Consider the following 17,831-nt stretch of genomic DNA (forward strand, 5'->3'; position numbering starts at 1 on the left):
TTTAAGTATTTCCGGTACTAAAAAGTTACTGGTATAGGATTTAACATGGATCTAACCATGGATCTAAGTTATCGGAGGTTAACTTTTAACAAATAGCGATGCAGAAAACATAGGGAAATTTGACGGGACGATATGAAGAAATGTTGCATCAAATAGGTACAAGTCACTAAATCTATTGAAATTGGTAAATTTTCAAACACAAGATTACTTAAATCACGTTAAAATTGTTTTAGAAAATATAAATTTAAATAATACGAGTGACCATGAAAATATGTTGACATTCGTGATGTTCGTACTAAATTTTATAAATATGTAGTGACTAAAGTAAATAACAACTAAATGAATAAATGCAAACCGGCATATTTTAGAATCTGGAAATAATCGAGAGACGTTTACAGTGATATACAACTTGCTTATTTTTCCGGCAATTAACTTAATATTAATATGGCTGGCAATTTTTGGCAAAGTTCACATCAGTAAGATATTCTCATAAGCTCTTATTTTGCAACTTTATTTCATAATACAAATAAATACTTCATGCTTTTAGTCAACAATGGCTTCTAGATAAACAGGATTTAGTGCGAGAACGACAACATGATCTTTCAATTTTCACAGAAGAAGAATATCAAAAATTATTCATCTTTTTTTCTAATCGTAAGCTAAATGTTCGATTAGCCAATTAATCCAAAATGTTGTCAATGTGACTTAATATTGCGAAGATTAGGGAATATTGTTATACCATGAGTTCAATGTAACTGTATTTGTATCATTTATATACATCACGTGCTTATATATCTGTTTATTAAATAATTTAAATAAGTATTTTCTGTACTTTTTCAGTAATACAAGTATTGGGTGAACAGTTGAAGCTAAGACAACAAGTTATAGCCACAGCAACTGTTTATTTTAAAAGATTTTATGCTCGCAACAGCTTAAAGTGTATAGATCCTTTATTACTAGCACCTACATCAGTTTTTCTAGCTTCAAAGGTAGAAGAATTTGGAGTTATTTCTCACAATAGATTAATTGCAGCTTGTCAAACTGTAGGTACGTAATTGTATGTATACTATATATAATAAATAGAATAAGATAAATATCGAATGAAATAAGTCTATATCAAAGAAAAGAAATATGTGATGATTTAAGATAGTTATTATTATATATTTCAGTAAAAAATAAATTCAATTATGCCTATTCACAAGAATTTCCTTATCGTGGAAGCCATATCTCAGAATGTGAATTTTATCTTCTGGAACACCTAGATTGTTGTTTAATAGTATATCAACCATATCGACCTTTACTAATCCTCATTCAAGATGTAGGGCCAGATGAACAATTACTTACATTGGCTTGGCGTATAATTAATGATAGTTTACGTACAGATGTATGTTTATTATATCCACCACACCAAATAGCTATTGGTAGGAAAATATAAAGAGTACTTTAATAATAGGATGTATTATATCTTTTATATTATGATATATCATTGAAAATATTTTTAGGATGTTTACAAATAGCTTGTGTCATATTACAAAAAGATTTAAAAGCATGGTTTGCTGAATTAAATGCTGATATGGAAAAAATTCAAGAGATTGCACGTTACATCATTAATTTATATGAACTATGGAAAACATACGATGAAAAGAAAGAAATTCAAAGTTTATTATCTAAAATGCCAAAACCTACACCATCACCACCACAGCACTGACAGCAAGTTCTTTTATCATCTAATATTTGGGACTGATACTCTATACAAAAAATTGAATATCTTTTCTTTCATTAAACAAATTTAAATTACATACAAATGAATTGATTTATTTTGTGTATTAATTTTTGAATATTCCATCACATTTTTACATTATCTTTTTAAACAAAGCTATGATAAATAAAAATTATCTTGTATATTTTATCAAAATCATTTATATTTTATTAAATAGAAAATAAGTTTCAAAATTATAAATATTGTGTACAAGCGGGTAATCTGTAACTATATAATAAGAACAAAATTAGTTTCTCATTAAAAATCTCAATATACAATATGTATTTGCTTACATAATTTATTACGACGAATTGTTAATTTTTAGTTGGCAATGGTTAAACTTCTTCATTAAAATAACCTGAGATGTTAATAAATAATTGATACAAACTGATAAAAATTGATCATATTTATTTTTCGCCTTAAATGACTTAGATTTTTATATTCTTACACATTTTTGTTTTTCATTTATAATATTTAAATTTATACTTTATACACTTTATGGCATATAACAAAATATTTAATGAATCATTTATCTTGCAAATATTAAAAATGAAAAAATAATTATAATTGAAAAGGAAATTTTACTATATGAATTGTTTGTAAACAGTAGTTTTCTAGCACTATTCTTGCTGTACTAACTGGAACCTTTGGAATATCGTTTCCAAAATTTTTTTACGTCGTCATGACCTGCTTTCGTAACTACTATAGTCCGTTTCCTACAAAAACAAAATATTTCATACTCTAAGCATTTGTTTATTTAATTCTTAAAAAATATATATAAATAAAATATTTAATATAGAAACAAACCTTTCGTTTTGCCAAATTAGTACTCCAGTAGAAAGAGCATGATCTCTAAGCACTTCAAAATCAGTTTGAGAAAGAAACTGACTATATAAAACTCCTTCACTAAATATGAATCTATTTCTTTCATTTTCCCATAATTTAATTTGATCTACTATAGTTGGTGGTAAAACTGGAGGACCTGCTTCTATCATTTTACCATGAGCATGTTGCTGCAAATAACTGTTGATATAGCAGAGTTCAAATTAACTGTTTACTTTGATAGTTTATTATATATATATATATTTATATAAGAATTATTTCAATAAAGACATACCCTACAATTTGGGCAGCAGTAATTCCACTTTTCAGAGCTTGACGTACAGAATCTCTTGTTAATATTGACACAACTAGGTTTGGAAACCTATAAACAAAATAGTTTAAGCTTTTATATGAGTGTCAATCAATAGGGAGTGAATTTGACTTCTTCAAATACATACCTATATAACATCTCACAAAATAATCCAAGTAAAGCTACTTGTAAATTCGAGTTTGTATAAGCATATACTCTGTAATTTGTTTCAACAACAATGTAACCCTCCTTCTCTGGATCTCTAGACAATGGTTTATTTTGTCCAGTTGCAATATTTAATGCTAATCTTGTGGGATAAAATCTAAACATATTCATTGAATATAACGTTATTATTTATCTTAAATAATTAAAACTATTTTAATAAAAAGAAATGTTACATTTTACCTTCCAGCTTTTCGTTTTCTTTGATAAACCAAACCAAATTCTCTTAAATGTTGTAAAAATGTTGACAGACCTTCGGACATTCCTTCAGTACTATAATCTTTACCAAGTGTCGAGAAATTTAATTGAAATAAAAAAGTAAGACATTCAACTAGGTCAAGTCCTCTTGCTTCTATTGTATCTAGGTATTGTAAAATAAAATACCACACCTATAATGTATTTAAAGTAATAAATATAGCATAAAATTTACACATTTTTACTTTTATTTGGTAAATTTAATCTTAGTTTACTAACAGTATTAGAAGAGGTAATTTTGTTTAGGTACCTGCGATGCAGTTTCCAATAACAAAAATTGAAAACCTGCTTGTGTAATAACTGGGCTTCCATCAGCTTCATCTCGCTTCATCAAGCCAGCATGTAAAAGAATTCTAACAGCATCAGCAGATATACCTATAATGTAAAATAATAATAATTATTCATATCAAAGTTCTAAAAAGATATATTTTCAATAGATTACCTTCTTGCTGTTGTGAACCAACCATGTAATGTAAAACACATTCCCACCTTTCTAATGCATATGAATCTAAAAATGCAACATCTCTAGGTTTACTATCAGTTTCTAATTGGTTCGACATTGTCCATGGTTTTCCACCTCCCAAAAGAACGATTTTTAAGTTTTTCTTGAATGTAGTATTTAAAATCCATCCAGGTAGTCCACCTGGTATTGATGCTTCTTTCCATACATTTAGTTCATTTAGTATCAAAACTACTTTTTGATGTTCCTCAAAATGAAGTTTAGAACACCAAGAGGCAATAACTGCTTGAGGTACAGGTTGTTCAACAAATAATAATCGCATAACATAATGTTTTGCTATTACTGGCAATTCCCGAAACACAGCCAAGCAAATTGGAGGATTATGATATAATTTGTTTAATACTTCTGGTGGACGTGATTTTAAATATTCTTGAAGATTTTTACATTGCAATCCAGCTGGCCGTAACAAGTTTTTTCCACTTATTGTATTTGACATTTTTTATATTTAATGAAGAATTATATATAATATCGAGTAATACTTGTATTTATATTTATTATATTTAATATAAAAAAATATCTTTTATTTGTATTTTATTTTAAGTATAAAGATATATTTATATTTATCCTTTTACATAGATAATAATATAAACTATCTTAACAAATCACACAAATAATATTATACCTTATATAAACATTACATTGCGTATGACAACTACAAAATTAATATCTACAATCTCGTATCTTTTCTACAATTCACCGTCCACCTTTCTCGCGGTGCTTAACACACTTAATAGCTTGGTTTAAGACATAACATAAAACATATAAAAGATACGCAAATTCATTTTAAATATTATTTTATTTCTCTTTAACCTTATTGGTTACAAAAGTAAGCAATTTCATATTTTTACGTACTTCAGAAAATTATGATTATAGCTAAATTATTAGGTCAAAAATAAAATTCTAACAAAAGTAATATAACAATTACGTTTATTTTTTATATGTAATAAACTTGGAATCATAAACTATAGACTGTAAGTTATGTTGTGTGATCTTTCCAAGGTTTTGGGGAATTTAGCGCGGTTACAGCCTGTAATTGTTCGCGTTACAACTTCAAACAATTCGAAAACTAACTCAACGTTTGAATGAAAAAATAAACAACGAGAAAGATTAACTTGAAAAATAATTTATATTTAAAAATGAATATTTATAATAGATTGACTACTTTAACAAAGATTTGCGCTTTAATAAAATTTATTTAGACTCTGAGCTCAGCATGACAGCTCTAACGGTTCAACATTCTAACGATTTTCTCTGTTTTTAGGTTGCAGAGTAGCCCATTTATCTGTTGATTAGCCAATTTATTTGTTGTTCAATAAGATAAATTCTTATTAACTAATGCTAATAAACATCAATTTGATTGGAGTTTACAATATTAGAAAGCGAGCGATTTATGCCTTGGCAATGTTCTTTCCCACGGTCATGAAAATAAATGCGAAATTTGAGAGTGATCACAGTTGTTACTGATAAATTATTTTGACATTTAATAAATAAATTTGTTAAATAACTTTTGTTCGTTGCCTCGACTACGCTACTGTACAGTTAAATTCGCAGCGCTAGAATTTACCCTATTATCATACAAGATATTCACGTTAGAGGGAACCACAAATCTATACCAATTTATAATAGTTACATGCAACTAGTTATAAATTGGAAGTAGTGCATTTTGTATTTGAGTAGTGGTATGTTATATCAAATATCATGTAATACTGAATACAAAATATATAAGTACATACTTCATACAACAATAAAAGAAGTATTGCACTGTGTATACTAACCTTTATAGAATATGATTTTGTAATGTCATAACAAAATGTATTCGATATGTAAAAGTACTCATCCGGCTACAGGAGTAGAGCACGCAATAACGTGTTACTTCTTTAATCGTTCAGAAAAATGTCTCGCAGTAGCCGGCGCAAATATTATTAGAATATTTCGTTTAATTCCAGATGTGGATATAACGAAGAAAGAAAAATACACAGGTATATTCAACTAATTATTTGTTATTTGAAAAGAAACAGATTAAGTAGCGTAGTTAAATATTACTTTTTTTTAGAATCGCGTCCACCGAAAATGAAATTAGAATGTTTATCTCAATATACTTTACACGGAAATGTAATGTCAATGCAAGCTGTAACTCTTGTTGGATCTCAAAGAGATTCTCTTTTGTTAAGCTTTCGTGATGCAAAATTATCAGTTGTAGAGTATGATCAAGATACACATGACCTTAGAACAGTATCTCTACATTACTTTGAAGAAGAAGAAATACGGGTAATTAACATTGTTAAAAAATATTTAAAACTTATATGTTTCAAAATATAGGATAAATTGCAAATCCAAGACATGACATAATTATTTGTATCATTTTTTTAGGATGGGTGGACAAATCATCACCATATTCCAATAGTTAGAGTAGATCCTGAAGGTAGATGTGCAGTAATGTTAATATATGGTAGAAAATTAGTTGTCTTACCTTTCAAGAAGGATCCAAGTCTTGATGATGGAGATTTATTAGATAATTCAAAAGCGTTATCCAATAAAACTCCTATATTATCATCATATATGATTGTACTAAAAAGCTTAGAAGAGAAAATGGATAACATAATAGATTTACAATTTTTACATGGTTATTATGAACCAACATTATTAATATTATATGAACCAGTAAGGACATTTTCTGGGTAAGATTTTAAATATGTTTAATTGAACTTGTTTGATTCAACTTTTAATAAAATAATAAATATAATGTAAAATTTTAGACGTATTGCAGTTAGACAAGATACTTGTGCTATGGTTGCAATATCATTAAATATTCAACAAAGAGTACACCCTATAATTTGGTCTGTGTCAAATTTACCATTTGATTGCTATCAAGCAGTACCAGTGAAGAAACCGCTTGGTGGTACTTTAATTATGGCAGTCAATTCTCTTATTTATTTAAATCAAAGTATACCACCTTATGGAGTATCCCTAAATAGTCTAGCAGAAACCAGTACAAATTTTCCATTAAGTTGGTATTAAATAATATATATTTCAAAATACAGCTAAATTTATTAATATTTTATTAATATTTATTAATATCTTATTATTATTATAGAACCACAAGAAGCAGTAAAAATAAGCTTAGAAGGTTCACAAGTTGCATTTATATCTTCAGATCGTTTAGTCATTTCATTAAAAAGTGGAGAATTGTATGTGTTATCCTTATTTGCGGATAGTATGCGTTCGGTGAGAGGTTTCCATTTTGACAAAGCTGCAGCAAGTGTATTAACATCATGTGTAAGCATAACGTAATTTAATTTAATTTTATATACTTTATATAAAAACATCTTTCCCTGTATAAAATATCATAAAACTTAGGTGTGCATGTGTGAAGATAATTATCTGTTTCTGGGATCTCGTCTTGGTAACTCCCTATTATTAAGATTTACTGAAAAAGAACCAGAAAATTTACAAAATACGAATGAGAACGAAATAATACTCGAAGAAAATGAAACTGAAGAAACTCCAGCAAAAAAAATAAAACAAGATTTCATAGGAGATTGGATGGCATCTGATGTATTAGATATAAAAGATCCAGAAGAATTAGAAGTGTATGGAAGTGAGAGAGAAACGCATACTTCCATCCAGATCACATCATATATATTTGAAGTATTTTTATATATTATGACAAATAACTGATTGAAAACAATAAAGTATTACAAACGTGCACTTAAATTCTTGCAGGTATGTGATAGTTTGTTAAATATTGGTCCATGTGGCAACATATCTATGGGTGAACCAGCTTTTCTATCAGAAGAATTTTCACATAGTCAAGATCCTGATGTTGAACTTGTTACAACTTCTGGATACGGTAAAAATGGGGCACTTTGTGTCCTTCAACGTTCTATTCGGCCTCAAGTAAATAATTGTTTTATACTTTGAATAATTTGTGAATTATTTAAATTCAAATATTTTACAAGATATGATAAAAATACTGTTTACGTTTAAAACAGGTTGTTACTACATTTGAATTGCCAGGATGTGAAGATATGTGGACTGTTATTGGTACATTAAATAACGATGAACAAATAAGACCAGAAGCAGAAGGAAGCCATGCTTTTTTAATTCTAAGTCAAGAAGATTCAACAATGGTACTATACTTTCTATGTAGCCATAATTTTTAGTTTCTAAATATAGTAATATATTGTTTAAGATTAAAATATCTTATATTTAGATACTGCAAACTGGTCAAGAAATTAATGAAGTAGATCAAAGTGGATTCAGTACACAAGGAAGTACAATATTTGCTGGAAATCTTGGTGCAAATAGATACATAGTGCAAGTTACTCAAATGGGTGTACGCCTTCTACAAGGAATTGAACAGGTACATACAATGTTATTCCAATTGTACTTAAATATAAATATTCATATCACAATTACAGATTCAACACATGCCCATAGATCTTGGATGCCCAATTGTACATGCAAGCTGTGCAGATCCTTATGTGACATTACTTTCCGAAGATGGACAAGTCATGTTATTGACTCTAAGAGAAGGGCGCGGAACTGCAAAATTGCATGCTCAAGCAGCCAATTTATTATTCGTAAGTTTATAACGCTATTATGTGTTTACTATTGTTCTATTGTAGTATTTGATTAACTCTCTTATTTTATCCAAATTTTAGCGTCCTCAAATAGAAGCATTATGTGCTTATAGAGATGTTAGCGGAATATTTACAACACAATTACCTGAAAATGTAGAAGATGAAGCACCTGAAGAAGAACACAATATAGAAGAACCACCTATTGTTGGTAATATTGATAATGAAGATGATCTACTGTATGGTGATGCACCAGCTTTTCAAATGCCTACACCATCACATACTAAAACATCTGAAGGGGTATCTAAAAGAACTCCTTGGTAAGTTTATTTCAATTCAAAGTTATTCACTAATATTATATTAAATAACATATACATGTCGGAGATGAAAGGACATCGGAGCCTTCCCTTTGGAACTTCGGGAAAATCTCTTAACTCCGTAATCTAGATTCTATCATAGGCGTAATTAAACAATTGTCGTCATTCGATCCGATTGTATTTGTTCGAGATCTGTGATAATGAGCTTGGGCTCAAGGCCCAGCCAGTCGCCGAACGTAGCCGCAGTCACGGGATAAACGTTTTTACCTAACAGAGGTGTGGAGTAATTCTATAGCTCTCGTTAAAAGAAATAGTTGTAGCGACACGCGACAGTAAACATTCCAACGGTTTCTGTCCCGTGGCTCGCCACACGCAGATCCTATTCTTCGGGTATGATGGTTACCAGATGCCGACGCGTCTCCACAGTACGTGATCAGCTAGCCCGAGGGCCATTATAAACACTAAGATTTAGTTACCTAAAGTCCTTCAAACAGACAAACAGTCTTTGTCCCAACTATGGGAAGATAGGGGAGATCTATTTTTTTTCAACGCACGACGTCTCCCACTAGCAACTTTCCCTCGAGGGCGGCTAGCATCTTTTTCTAACCACCGATATGGAGATTGACCAATTAGCAGCAACGCCAATTTCCCTTACTTTCTGAACGAAGGCTTTTTTCGACGAATCCGATGATCTCGTGTCCTTAGACACACTCCATATAGTTTTCCTCTGTGGCATCGTTGGGACGGAAAGTCATTCTTTCTCGCGGTCCCATCGACGAATAGAGTAACACTTTACGATCAGTGAATATTACGCGTCCGACTTAGATTTTGTGAGCACGTTCATCTATCATCCCGTCGACCGCGGATTCGTTATTGAACCTAGGATCATTGTCATTAGTTTCTCGAGTATCTAATTACCACGGTTACTTGTCCAATTCTATAATAATCGTATTTGCACTAGTCAATGTCTTCACAACGACAATGTATAATCCAAACGAAGTTTCGTTTCACGCCCCGAACTCTAATTCTAATGTAAACCCGACATACATATACATATTATTACATAACATATTTAAAATATTCAATTCAATATGTTATATTCTCTTCATATTAAAATATAAATTTAAATATGTAAAATAAACTATAGATTTAAATATTCTTGACATACATAGGTGGCAAAAACATTTACAAGAGATAAAACCAACATATTGGTTATTAGTATATAGAGATAGCGGAACGCTAGAAATTTATTCTCTTCCTGACTTACGCTTATCCTATCTTATCCGCAATTTTGGATATGGACAATATGTGTTACATGATAGTATGGAATCTACAACATTACAAACAACGCCTGTAAATGAAATTCCTAATCCTGAAATGCAGGTATTGTAAATAATTTAATTGAATTTAATATTATATTTTAACATACATATAAAATTAAATAAAAAATATAATTAATTAATTAACTATGAATTGATTAAATAACATATAATTAGGTGCGAGAAATTTTAATGGTAGCATTGGGTCATCATGGAAATAGGCCAATGCTGTTAGTACGACTTGATTCTGAACTTCAGATTTATCAAGCATATAGATATCCAAAAGGTCATTTAAAATTAAGATTTAAAAAATTAGATCATGGTATAATACCAGGACAGTTAAGGTATATATATATTTTTTAATTGTGGTGTTTTTATTTTCATGATTTGTAATTATTAATTTCCTTCATAGACCAAAACCAAGGGATGAGGATATACCTATGATGAATGAAACTCGACATTGCATGATGCGTTATTTTAGTAATATCGCTGGATACAATGGTGTATTTATTTGCAGTGATTATCCTCATTGGATATTTCTTACAGGACGTGGTGAATTACGTACTCATCCAATGGGTATTGATGGTCCTGTTACCTCATTTGCACCTTTTAATAATATAAATTGTCCACAAGGATTTCTATATTTCAATAGAAAGGTATCATTATTCAAATTAATATAATTTATATTTTTTATTATTACGATTAATAATTATTATCTATTATAATTACTAAAATTGAGTTAGAGTGTAGGTGTACATTTTACATTTTAATTTTAGGAAGAATTGAGAATATGTGTTTTACCAACTCATTTATCATATGATGCTCCATGGCCTGTTAGAAAAGTACCATTACGATGTACACCACATTTTGTTACATATCATCTTGAAAGTAAAACTTACTGTGTCATAACAAGTATAGCTGAACCACTTAAAAGTTATTATAGATTCAATGGTGAAGATAAGGTATAAATAAAAGCATCTAAACATCTAAAATAACATCGCGAAAATAAAAATAACATTTTTGTTATTATTTTTAAGGAATTTACAGAAGAAGAACGACCAGAACGATTTATTTACCCTTCACAAGAACAATTTTCAATAGTATTGTTTTCACCTGTTTCATGGGAAACTATTCCCAATACTAAAATTGAACTTGATCAGTGGGAACATGTTACTTGTTTAAAGAACGTTTCTCTAGCTTATGAAGGTACACGATCTGGTTTAAAAGGTTACATAGTATTGGGAACAAATTATAATTATGGTGAAGATATTACAAGCAGAGGAAGGGTGAATTTTACTTTTATATGAAATGCATTAAATATGTATTGGATTTTATTTAGAGATTTATTTTATAGATACTTATATTCGATATAATTGAAGTTGTACCTGAACCTGGTCAACCTTTAACAAAAAATAGATTCAAACAAATTTATGCAAAAGAACAAAAAGGTCCGATTACTGCAATTACACAAGTATCTGGCTTTCTAGTGTCAGCAGTTGGCCAAAAAATTTATATTTGGCAATTGAAAGATAATGATCTTGTTGGGGTTGCTTTCATAGATACACAAATTTACATTCATCAAATGTTAAGCATTAAAAGCTTAATTTTAATAGCTGATGTATATAAATCTATTAGTTTATTAAGATTTCAAGAAGAATATAGAACATTATCTCTTGTCAGTAGAGTAAGTACAAGTGTTTTTATAATTTTGTATTTCTTCAGTAGGGAAATTTTTAAGAGAATATCTTTTTCAGGATTTCAGGCCAGCTGAAGTTTATACTATTGAATATTTAATTGACAATACTAATTTAGGATTTCTTGTGGCTGATGGTGAAAGTAATATGGCTTTATTTATGTATCAACCAGAATCGCGAGAAAGTCTTGGAGGACAAAAACTAATTAGAAAAGCTGATTTTCATCTTGGACAAAAAGTAAACACATTTTTTCGTATAAAATGCAGAGTTTCAGATCCAGCAAATGATAAAAAGCATTTCTCTGGTGCAGATAAAAGACATGTTACTATGTATGGTGAGTTCAACTTAAAAAATTTTCACACTTAAATATTTAAATAAATTTGTAACAATTTTATTTTGTTAGCATCACTTGATGGTAGTCTTGGTTATATTTTACCCGTACCAGAAAAAACATATAGAAGATTACTTATGTTACAAAATGTTCTGGTAACACACATTTGCCACATTGCTGGTTTAAATCCCAAAGCATATCGGTAATTATTATATTAAAAGAGGTTATTTATTAACATTTAAATAATAAATATTTGTTACAATTCATTATTTTTTATTTTTTTAGTACTTATAAAAGTCATATTCGAACTCAAGGTAATCCTGCAAGGGGTATTATTGATGGTGACTTAGTCTGGCGTTATCTTTATTTACCTAACAATGAAAAGATAGACGTAGCAAAAAAGATTGGAACACGTGTACAAGAAATAATAGAAGATCTTACGGAGATAGATCGACAAACAGCTCATTTTTAAGATAGTGCCTTTTCATCATTTCAAAAGAAGAATATTTTAAAGATTCTTCCATTTGGTTCTTGAATGGTGAAAAATTTAACTGAAAGAATATTTTTCCTATTCTAAATAATAATAGTTACTTATATTTATACTTTTCATAAAACATACATGGTTAAATTAAGATTTTTGTAAACATAGTTGAAATTTAAATATAAATCATTATAACGAATGTGAGTGTATATAAATACATTAACTAAATGAATTTTGTACAGATCATGAATGTAATGTTTTTTAACTTGCTAAATTCACGAGTTATTTTGTCAAGGAAACGTATACAATATTAATTTAGGCAATAAATTTTTATAAAAATTGAAGTACATTTAAAATCTTTTCTATATTTCTATAACTTGGTATACCCTCAAAACGAATTCGAATTAAAATTTAAAATATACAATGGAATCAGCAGTACAGGAACTTGCAACTCAACCAAGTCGAGAATCTATTAAACAAAGTATTATGTTACGACGATTAACGAGATTTGAATCTGCACGATGTATGTATAATTTATAGATTATAGGTATATAAAATATTATACATTACTATGAGAGGGGAAGCTTGATTTTACATAGATAAAAATGTATAGGTGTGTAAAAATGTATGTACTGCAACATTATATTGATCAAACAATTATTGAGTGCTAATCTCATATATGTATGTATGTATACAAAAGACTGTAAATAAAATATAGTTTACCATATAACTTTTATGTACGAGATACAAAAATATAATGGCGCAATGTAATATATTGCTTTATTATTACTATTATTATTTAATTTCTACTGTTTGCTTATTGTAATTTTATGTTATACATTTTTCATATATTTTCATATTTAACACATACTTTTTATACAGTGCCAGTTTTAGAACCAACATTGCTGGAGAAAAGACTGTGCGAAATATTTGATATATTTGATACTGCAAAGACTGGTGAAATAGACGTTAGAGATTTGGGAACCATTATTAGGGCATTAGGATGTATTATTACCGAAGCAGAATTACAAGAAATACAAGTTGAAGTGGAAGATGTAGTAAACAATTGTGTGCCATTAAATAAGTTTCTAGAACATATGTCTAAAGCTATTAATGAACGCAAGTAAGTTTCTTATAAATTTTAGTTTTACTAAAAATAAAAAATTGTGACTTGTGGTATTTACATTCTTGATATATATATATAATCTCAAAGCTATTAATTTTGAATTTCTATTTAGATTTAAACCAGCAGAACCAGAAGATTTATTAAAAGCTTTCCAATTATTAGATCCCGAAAATCGAGGATATATTATGCGAGAAGATCTAGAAAAAGCAATGATGGAAATTGGAGAACCATTTTCAAAGGAAGAAATAAGTAACATGATGGCTATTGCATGTGATCCACAAACAAGAAAAATTAATTATGAACATTATATTAACTTACTGCTCGTATGTATTGATACCTTTTAATATATGCTATTATATTTATAATTTTATTACATAATACCTACCACAAAAAATGGTGAAACTGTTATATTCAAATTTAGATATAAATGAATTGAAATTAAAATGTGTAATTAAAATAAAATATAGAATATTCTTCTATACTTTTTATACATAGGTAAAAATACCTGATGAGATCAATGTATATTCCATTGTGGATGCATTGGATGCTGCTAAATTAGAAGTCATGCCTAAAAAACCTAGATTGGACAGTCTTTTATTAACTTACCAAACACTTGTTTAACACTAATTTGATCAATACAGTTGTATAATTTATTGAATTAACAATTTATTAAAGGAAGTACAATTTATTAAAAAAAGGTGTTAGTATTAAAATAATTGTAAAAGTATAAAACATATTTCTTATTCTTTCTTTAAAAGAACATGTTTAAAAGGACTTTCACCTTGTATGCGTGTATTATTATATATATAATACATATCACAAAATTTTAATTTTACAAGTTAGAAAATATCGGTAGATCACCTTTGGTAGCTTGTGATACAGCGGCAGTTATAAAATCTTCACTTAGAAGCATACTTTGATTATACATAGCCTGTTAAAATATAATTTAAAAAAGATGTATAAATATATATATAAAAATAATTGTTATTGCAGGTGGAAAAATATTGAAGCTTACAATATGATCCAAACCCTCCTGAACAGAATGATCTCTTGAATAAATTAAACTTAATTTTGAACCTTGCACTGCAACTGGACTTTTATTTGCTATCTCTTCTGCAAGTGCAAGTGAGCTATTTAATAAACTAAAAAGAAAAAGATATATCTTTAACTGAATTACTTATTCTCAAAAATAGCAAGAATCAAGATCTCATTATCTTGTTACTTGTATAAAATATAAACATTTTTTACCTTTCTTGATTATCAAGTAAACAACTCACAAAACCTTGTTGTAAAGCTTCAGTAGCTGAAAATTTCCTTGCAGTATAAACAAGTTCTCTTACTAAACTGTCAGAACCTATAATTTTTTGAAATCTTTGCAATGTACCAACATCAGCAGCCATTCCAAAAGCAACTTCTTTTATTTGAAACCATGCATCTGAAGAACAATAGCGAATATCTGCTGCAGATATCATATCTACACCACCTCCAATGCATGCACCATGTATGGCTGCAATCACTGGCTTTGGGCACTAGAAGATAATTTAAAAAAAAGAAGGAAAGGGAATATTAATAAACGCTGCATAAGTAATTGAAAATTATCATACATGTCATACAACCTTTTCTATTGCAGTAAAACTTTTTTGATACTCTTTGATCCTTAATTGTAGAATTTTGCATTTTCGTGCAATATCTTCATGTTTTGCCAAATCTTGACCAAATTTCATTACATCTTGTAGGTCAATACCTACAACATTTGTCTAGTATTAAATTCTTTTTCAGCTATATTGAATATTTATAAAATGAAATATAATACCTGCACAGAATGTTTTGCCAGCACCTGACAGAATTATTACTCTACATTCTGGTTCTGAAGCTAGTTGATCGAAACAAATCTTAAATTCTCTGTACAGTCACCAAAATAAATATATTAAACCTCAGATGTAACTAAATTAAGATTTAATAGAAATATATACCTCCACATAGTATCATTTAGCGCATTAAGCTTTTCAGGCCTATTTAACTGTACCATATAAATCCATTTTTTGGGTACTGATATTGTTAAAGTCTCATATTTATCAAGACTTTTGATACTAGAATAATTCATTTTATAAGCGTGTTGAATTCCTAAAAAAGTCATATATTGTAGCTCAACATTCTTAAAAAAAACACCTGTTACTATGAGCAGATCAAAGTACTAAGTTAAAATTATAATTTATATGTTGATAGTTTAAAAAGTAACTAAACTTATTAGTCCGTTGTATAATTAATAGAAATTAATAATTAATGATAATTAATAGAATTATAATATGCTCTTACGTGTTTTTACAACGTTTCCTAAACAATAGCGTGTCGTATTTAGTAGAGCCATACTTGTAAAATAACACGGCAAGAATAAAGAGTAATAATTATTAATTTTACATTTTATAACTATTTGTTACAGATTTATGGTGATTTTCAAGAAACGAGAACATGGGTTGGTACTCGCGGAGCGCTGATCTGCACTGCTTGTCGAAATAAGGGAAATATTCAAATAAAAATCTTTCGTTTTACTGAAATGAGTAACTTTTATTTGTAAGACCACTATAATAATTTTTACAAGTAGTTTTGTACAGTGCCTGTTTACGTATTAATTGACAAAAGTAAAACCAGATTGGAAGCCATTATAGCACATGCATGTTGTTGCAAAGTTAGCTAACGCATTGTTGATTGTTACATTTGCATGTAGCAACGATCCTGTGATACTTCGGATTTGCTTGATTCCAAACTTCGGAATCTCCAAGTTCTAATTTTTCCATTGCCGTACTACGCATCGAACCTCTGGACAGTTTCCATATACATTTTATTTAAAATATTTGTACGTGGTTGACAACATTGCAAGGATACATGTCAATCTTTTTAGATTACTAAAGCTATATGTAAGACAAGGATACATTCACGCGATAACGTAACATGCTTTTAGAGATTTATACATATAATTTAAATATGAAATTCAGTCTCTTGATATATTACACGTTTCGTCTTTACAATGTTACGTTTTGTTTTGGATTTTTTCAGGAAAAAGGTACGTGGATTGATGCTTGTGACTCAAATGATTTAAAAGGATTGACGTTTCTAAACGATCGTTTATTCCAACTTGTACTGAAAAGAGTTAATGCTTAAAAGTAAAAAATTGAATTGAATTTAGAATCCAACTTTATTTATCAAAAAATATCAAGAAATTCGGATTGTTAGTTCATGCGTTAATAAATAATCTAAAGTTGCAACTCAAGTCCTGAGAAAGACTATACAAAAGTTGTCGAGGATAAGATAACAAGAAATTGTATTAAGAAATTTGAACTATTAATTATTAACAATAATAAATAGTTTAAAGCCAGTTTGCAAAGTATTTATCTGTCTTCCGAGTCAGTGCCATCCTTTATCCGGCCACTTTCGGCGATTACATGGTTGGACAAATGTACAATTTTTCATTTGCGTACACAATCGATTAGTTTAAATTTCGTTCTTGGTTTATACCGGATATTTCTATAGTAAATGTAAATAAGATTTGATTGCTGCAGCTGTAACCATTAACTGTCGATTAGTGTCACTCAAGTTTCACTATAGACTGTTTCTAGATACGATCATTGAGTCAACTTCGATAATCATACTAAAGGCAAGTTCACGTGATAGCACTATGGCGTTATTTAAATGATATTTTTTGTTACTTTTTACTTTTCAAATTAATGCTTATGCTTCATTCTAATTCTAATAAATTCCTTATTTTACATTACTTAATCAATACATTTGTATTTACATTTATTATTTATTATAGAAAAATTTCTGAAGTTAAAAGTAATAGTTCACTAATATATAATATTATTGTTATGTATAATTTAATATAATGACAATATATAATAACAATAATATTCTAATAATATATTAATTTAATATATAATAAGATAATTTAATATAATTTAGTATAATATAATAACATATACATATATAACGACTAAACATATTTAAATACAGTTACATATAAAATTCAATATTTATAGCAAATTACAAATTAGTCCTTTTTCATATATAAATAATTTAATATATAAAGGTAAAATAAAA

The 17,831-nt window shown here is 28.6% G+C and overlaps 5 protein-coding genes across 7 annotated transcripts; 3 read left to right on the forward strand and 2 right to left on the reverse strand.

Moving 5' to 3' along the window:
• The first annotated feature begins 7 nt into the window (after positions 1 to 7).
• On the forward strand, positions 8 to 2,156 carry CycC (cyclin C). The gene is made up of 6 exons (XM_033336461.2): positions 8 to 156; positions 234 to 476; positions 548 to 654; positions 841 to 1,047; positions 1,170 to 1,421; positions 1,503 to 2,156. The coding sequence occupies exons 2-6, from the start codon at positions 445 to 447 to the stop codon at positions 1,706 to 1,708; spliced, it is 804 nt and encodes a 267-aa protein (XP_033192352.1). The 5' UTR covers positions 8 to 156; positions 234 to 444; the 3' UTR covers positions 1,709 to 2,156.
• mrn (general transcription factor IIH subunit 4 marionette) lies at positions 2,151 to 4,822 on the reverse strand. 2 transcript variants are annotated; one of them, XM_033336370.2, is made up of 7 exons: positions 3,811 to 4,819; positions 3,619 to 3,743; positions 3,297 to 3,502; positions 3,040 to 3,213; positions 2,877 to 2,963; positions 2,567 to 2,782; positions 2,151 to 2,475 (listed from the first exon to the last, which is right to left on the reverse strand). In XM_033336370.2, exons 1-7 carry the CDS (start codon positions 4,322 to 4,324, stop codon positions 2,394 to 2,396), a joined length of 1,404 nt encoding a protein of 467 aa, XP_033192261.1. In that variant the 5' UTR covers positions 4,325 to 4,819; the 3' UTR covers positions 2,151 to 2,393. The 2 variants fall into 2 exon arrangements, with proteins under 2 accessions (XP_033192261.1, XP_033192262.1); XM_033336371.2 differs by lacking the exon at positions 2,151 to 2,475 and having other exon boundaries at positions 2,616 to 2,772; positions 3,811 to 4,822.
• Positions 4,823 to 5,599: 777 nt separating this feature from the next.
• CPSF1 (cleavage and polyadenylation specificity factor subunit 1) lies at positions 5,600 to 13,293 on the forward strand. Its single transcript, XM_033336369.2, has 20 exons — positions 5,600 to 5,867; positions 5,942 to 6,156; positions 6,259 to 6,566; positions 6,645 to 6,895; positions 6,983 to 7,164; positions 7,246 to 7,536; positions 7,612 to 7,785; positions 7,881 to 8,018; positions 8,102 to 8,251; positions 8,310 to 8,471; positions 8,553 to 8,788; positions 9,958 to 10,168; positions 10,282 to 10,448; positions 10,517 to 10,760; positions 10,881 to 11,066; positions 11,142 to 11,390; positions 11,459 to 11,788; positions 11,859 to 12,132; positions 12,202 to 12,331; positions 12,415 to 13,293. Exons 1-20 carry the CDS (start codon positions 5,699 to 5,701, stop codon positions 12,599 to 12,601), a joined length of 4,254 nt encoding a protein of 1,417 aa, XP_033192260.1. The 5' UTR covers positions 5,600 to 5,698; the 3' UTR covers positions 12,602 to 13,293.
• Positions 13,294 to 13,413: 120 nt separating this feature from the next.
• LOC117157982 (dynein regulatory complex protein 8) lies at positions 13,414 to 14,864 on the forward strand. Of its 2 annotated transcripts, none has more exons than XM_033336374.2 (3): positions 13,414 to 13,733; positions 13,849 to 14,059; positions 14,730 to 14,864. In XM_033336374.2, exons 1-3 carry the CDS (start codon positions 13,441 to 13,443, stop codon positions 14,742 to 14,744), a joined length of 519 nt encoding a protein of 172 aa, XP_033192265.1. In that variant the 5' UTR covers positions 13,414 to 13,440; the 3' UTR covers positions 14,745 to 14,864. The 2 variants fall into 2 exon arrangements, with proteins under 2 accessions (XP_033192265.1, XP_033192264.2); XM_033336373.2 differs by lacking the exon at positions 14,730 to 14,864 and adding an exon at positions 14,232 to 14,357.
• LOC117157981 (delta(3,5)-Delta(2,4)-dienoyl-CoA isomerase, mitochondrial) lies at positions 14,512 to 16,204 on the reverse strand. Its single transcript, XM_033336372.2, has 7 exons — positions 16,053 to 16,204; positions 15,710 to 15,860; positions 15,550 to 15,638; positions 15,353 to 15,480; positions 14,985 to 15,265; positions 14,752 to 14,878; positions 14,512 to 14,667 (listed from the first exon to the last, which is right to left on the reverse strand). The coding sequence occupies exons 1-7, from the start codon at positions 16,102 to 16,104 to the stop codon at positions 14,569 to 14,571; spliced, it is 927 nt and encodes a 308-aa protein (XP_033192263.1). The 5' UTR covers positions 16,105 to 16,204; the 3' UTR covers positions 14,512 to 14,568.
• Between the last annotated feature and the right edge of the window lie 1,627 nt (positions 16,205 to 17,831).

Source organism: Bombus vancouverensis, chromosome 6 (genome assembly GCF_051014615.1).
Source record: "Bombus vancouverensis nearcticus chromosome 6, iyBomVanc1_principal, whole genome shotgun sequence".
Classification (NCBI taxonomy): Eukaryota; Metazoa; Arthropoda; class Insecta; order Hymenoptera; family Apidae; genus Bombus; species Bombus vancouverensis.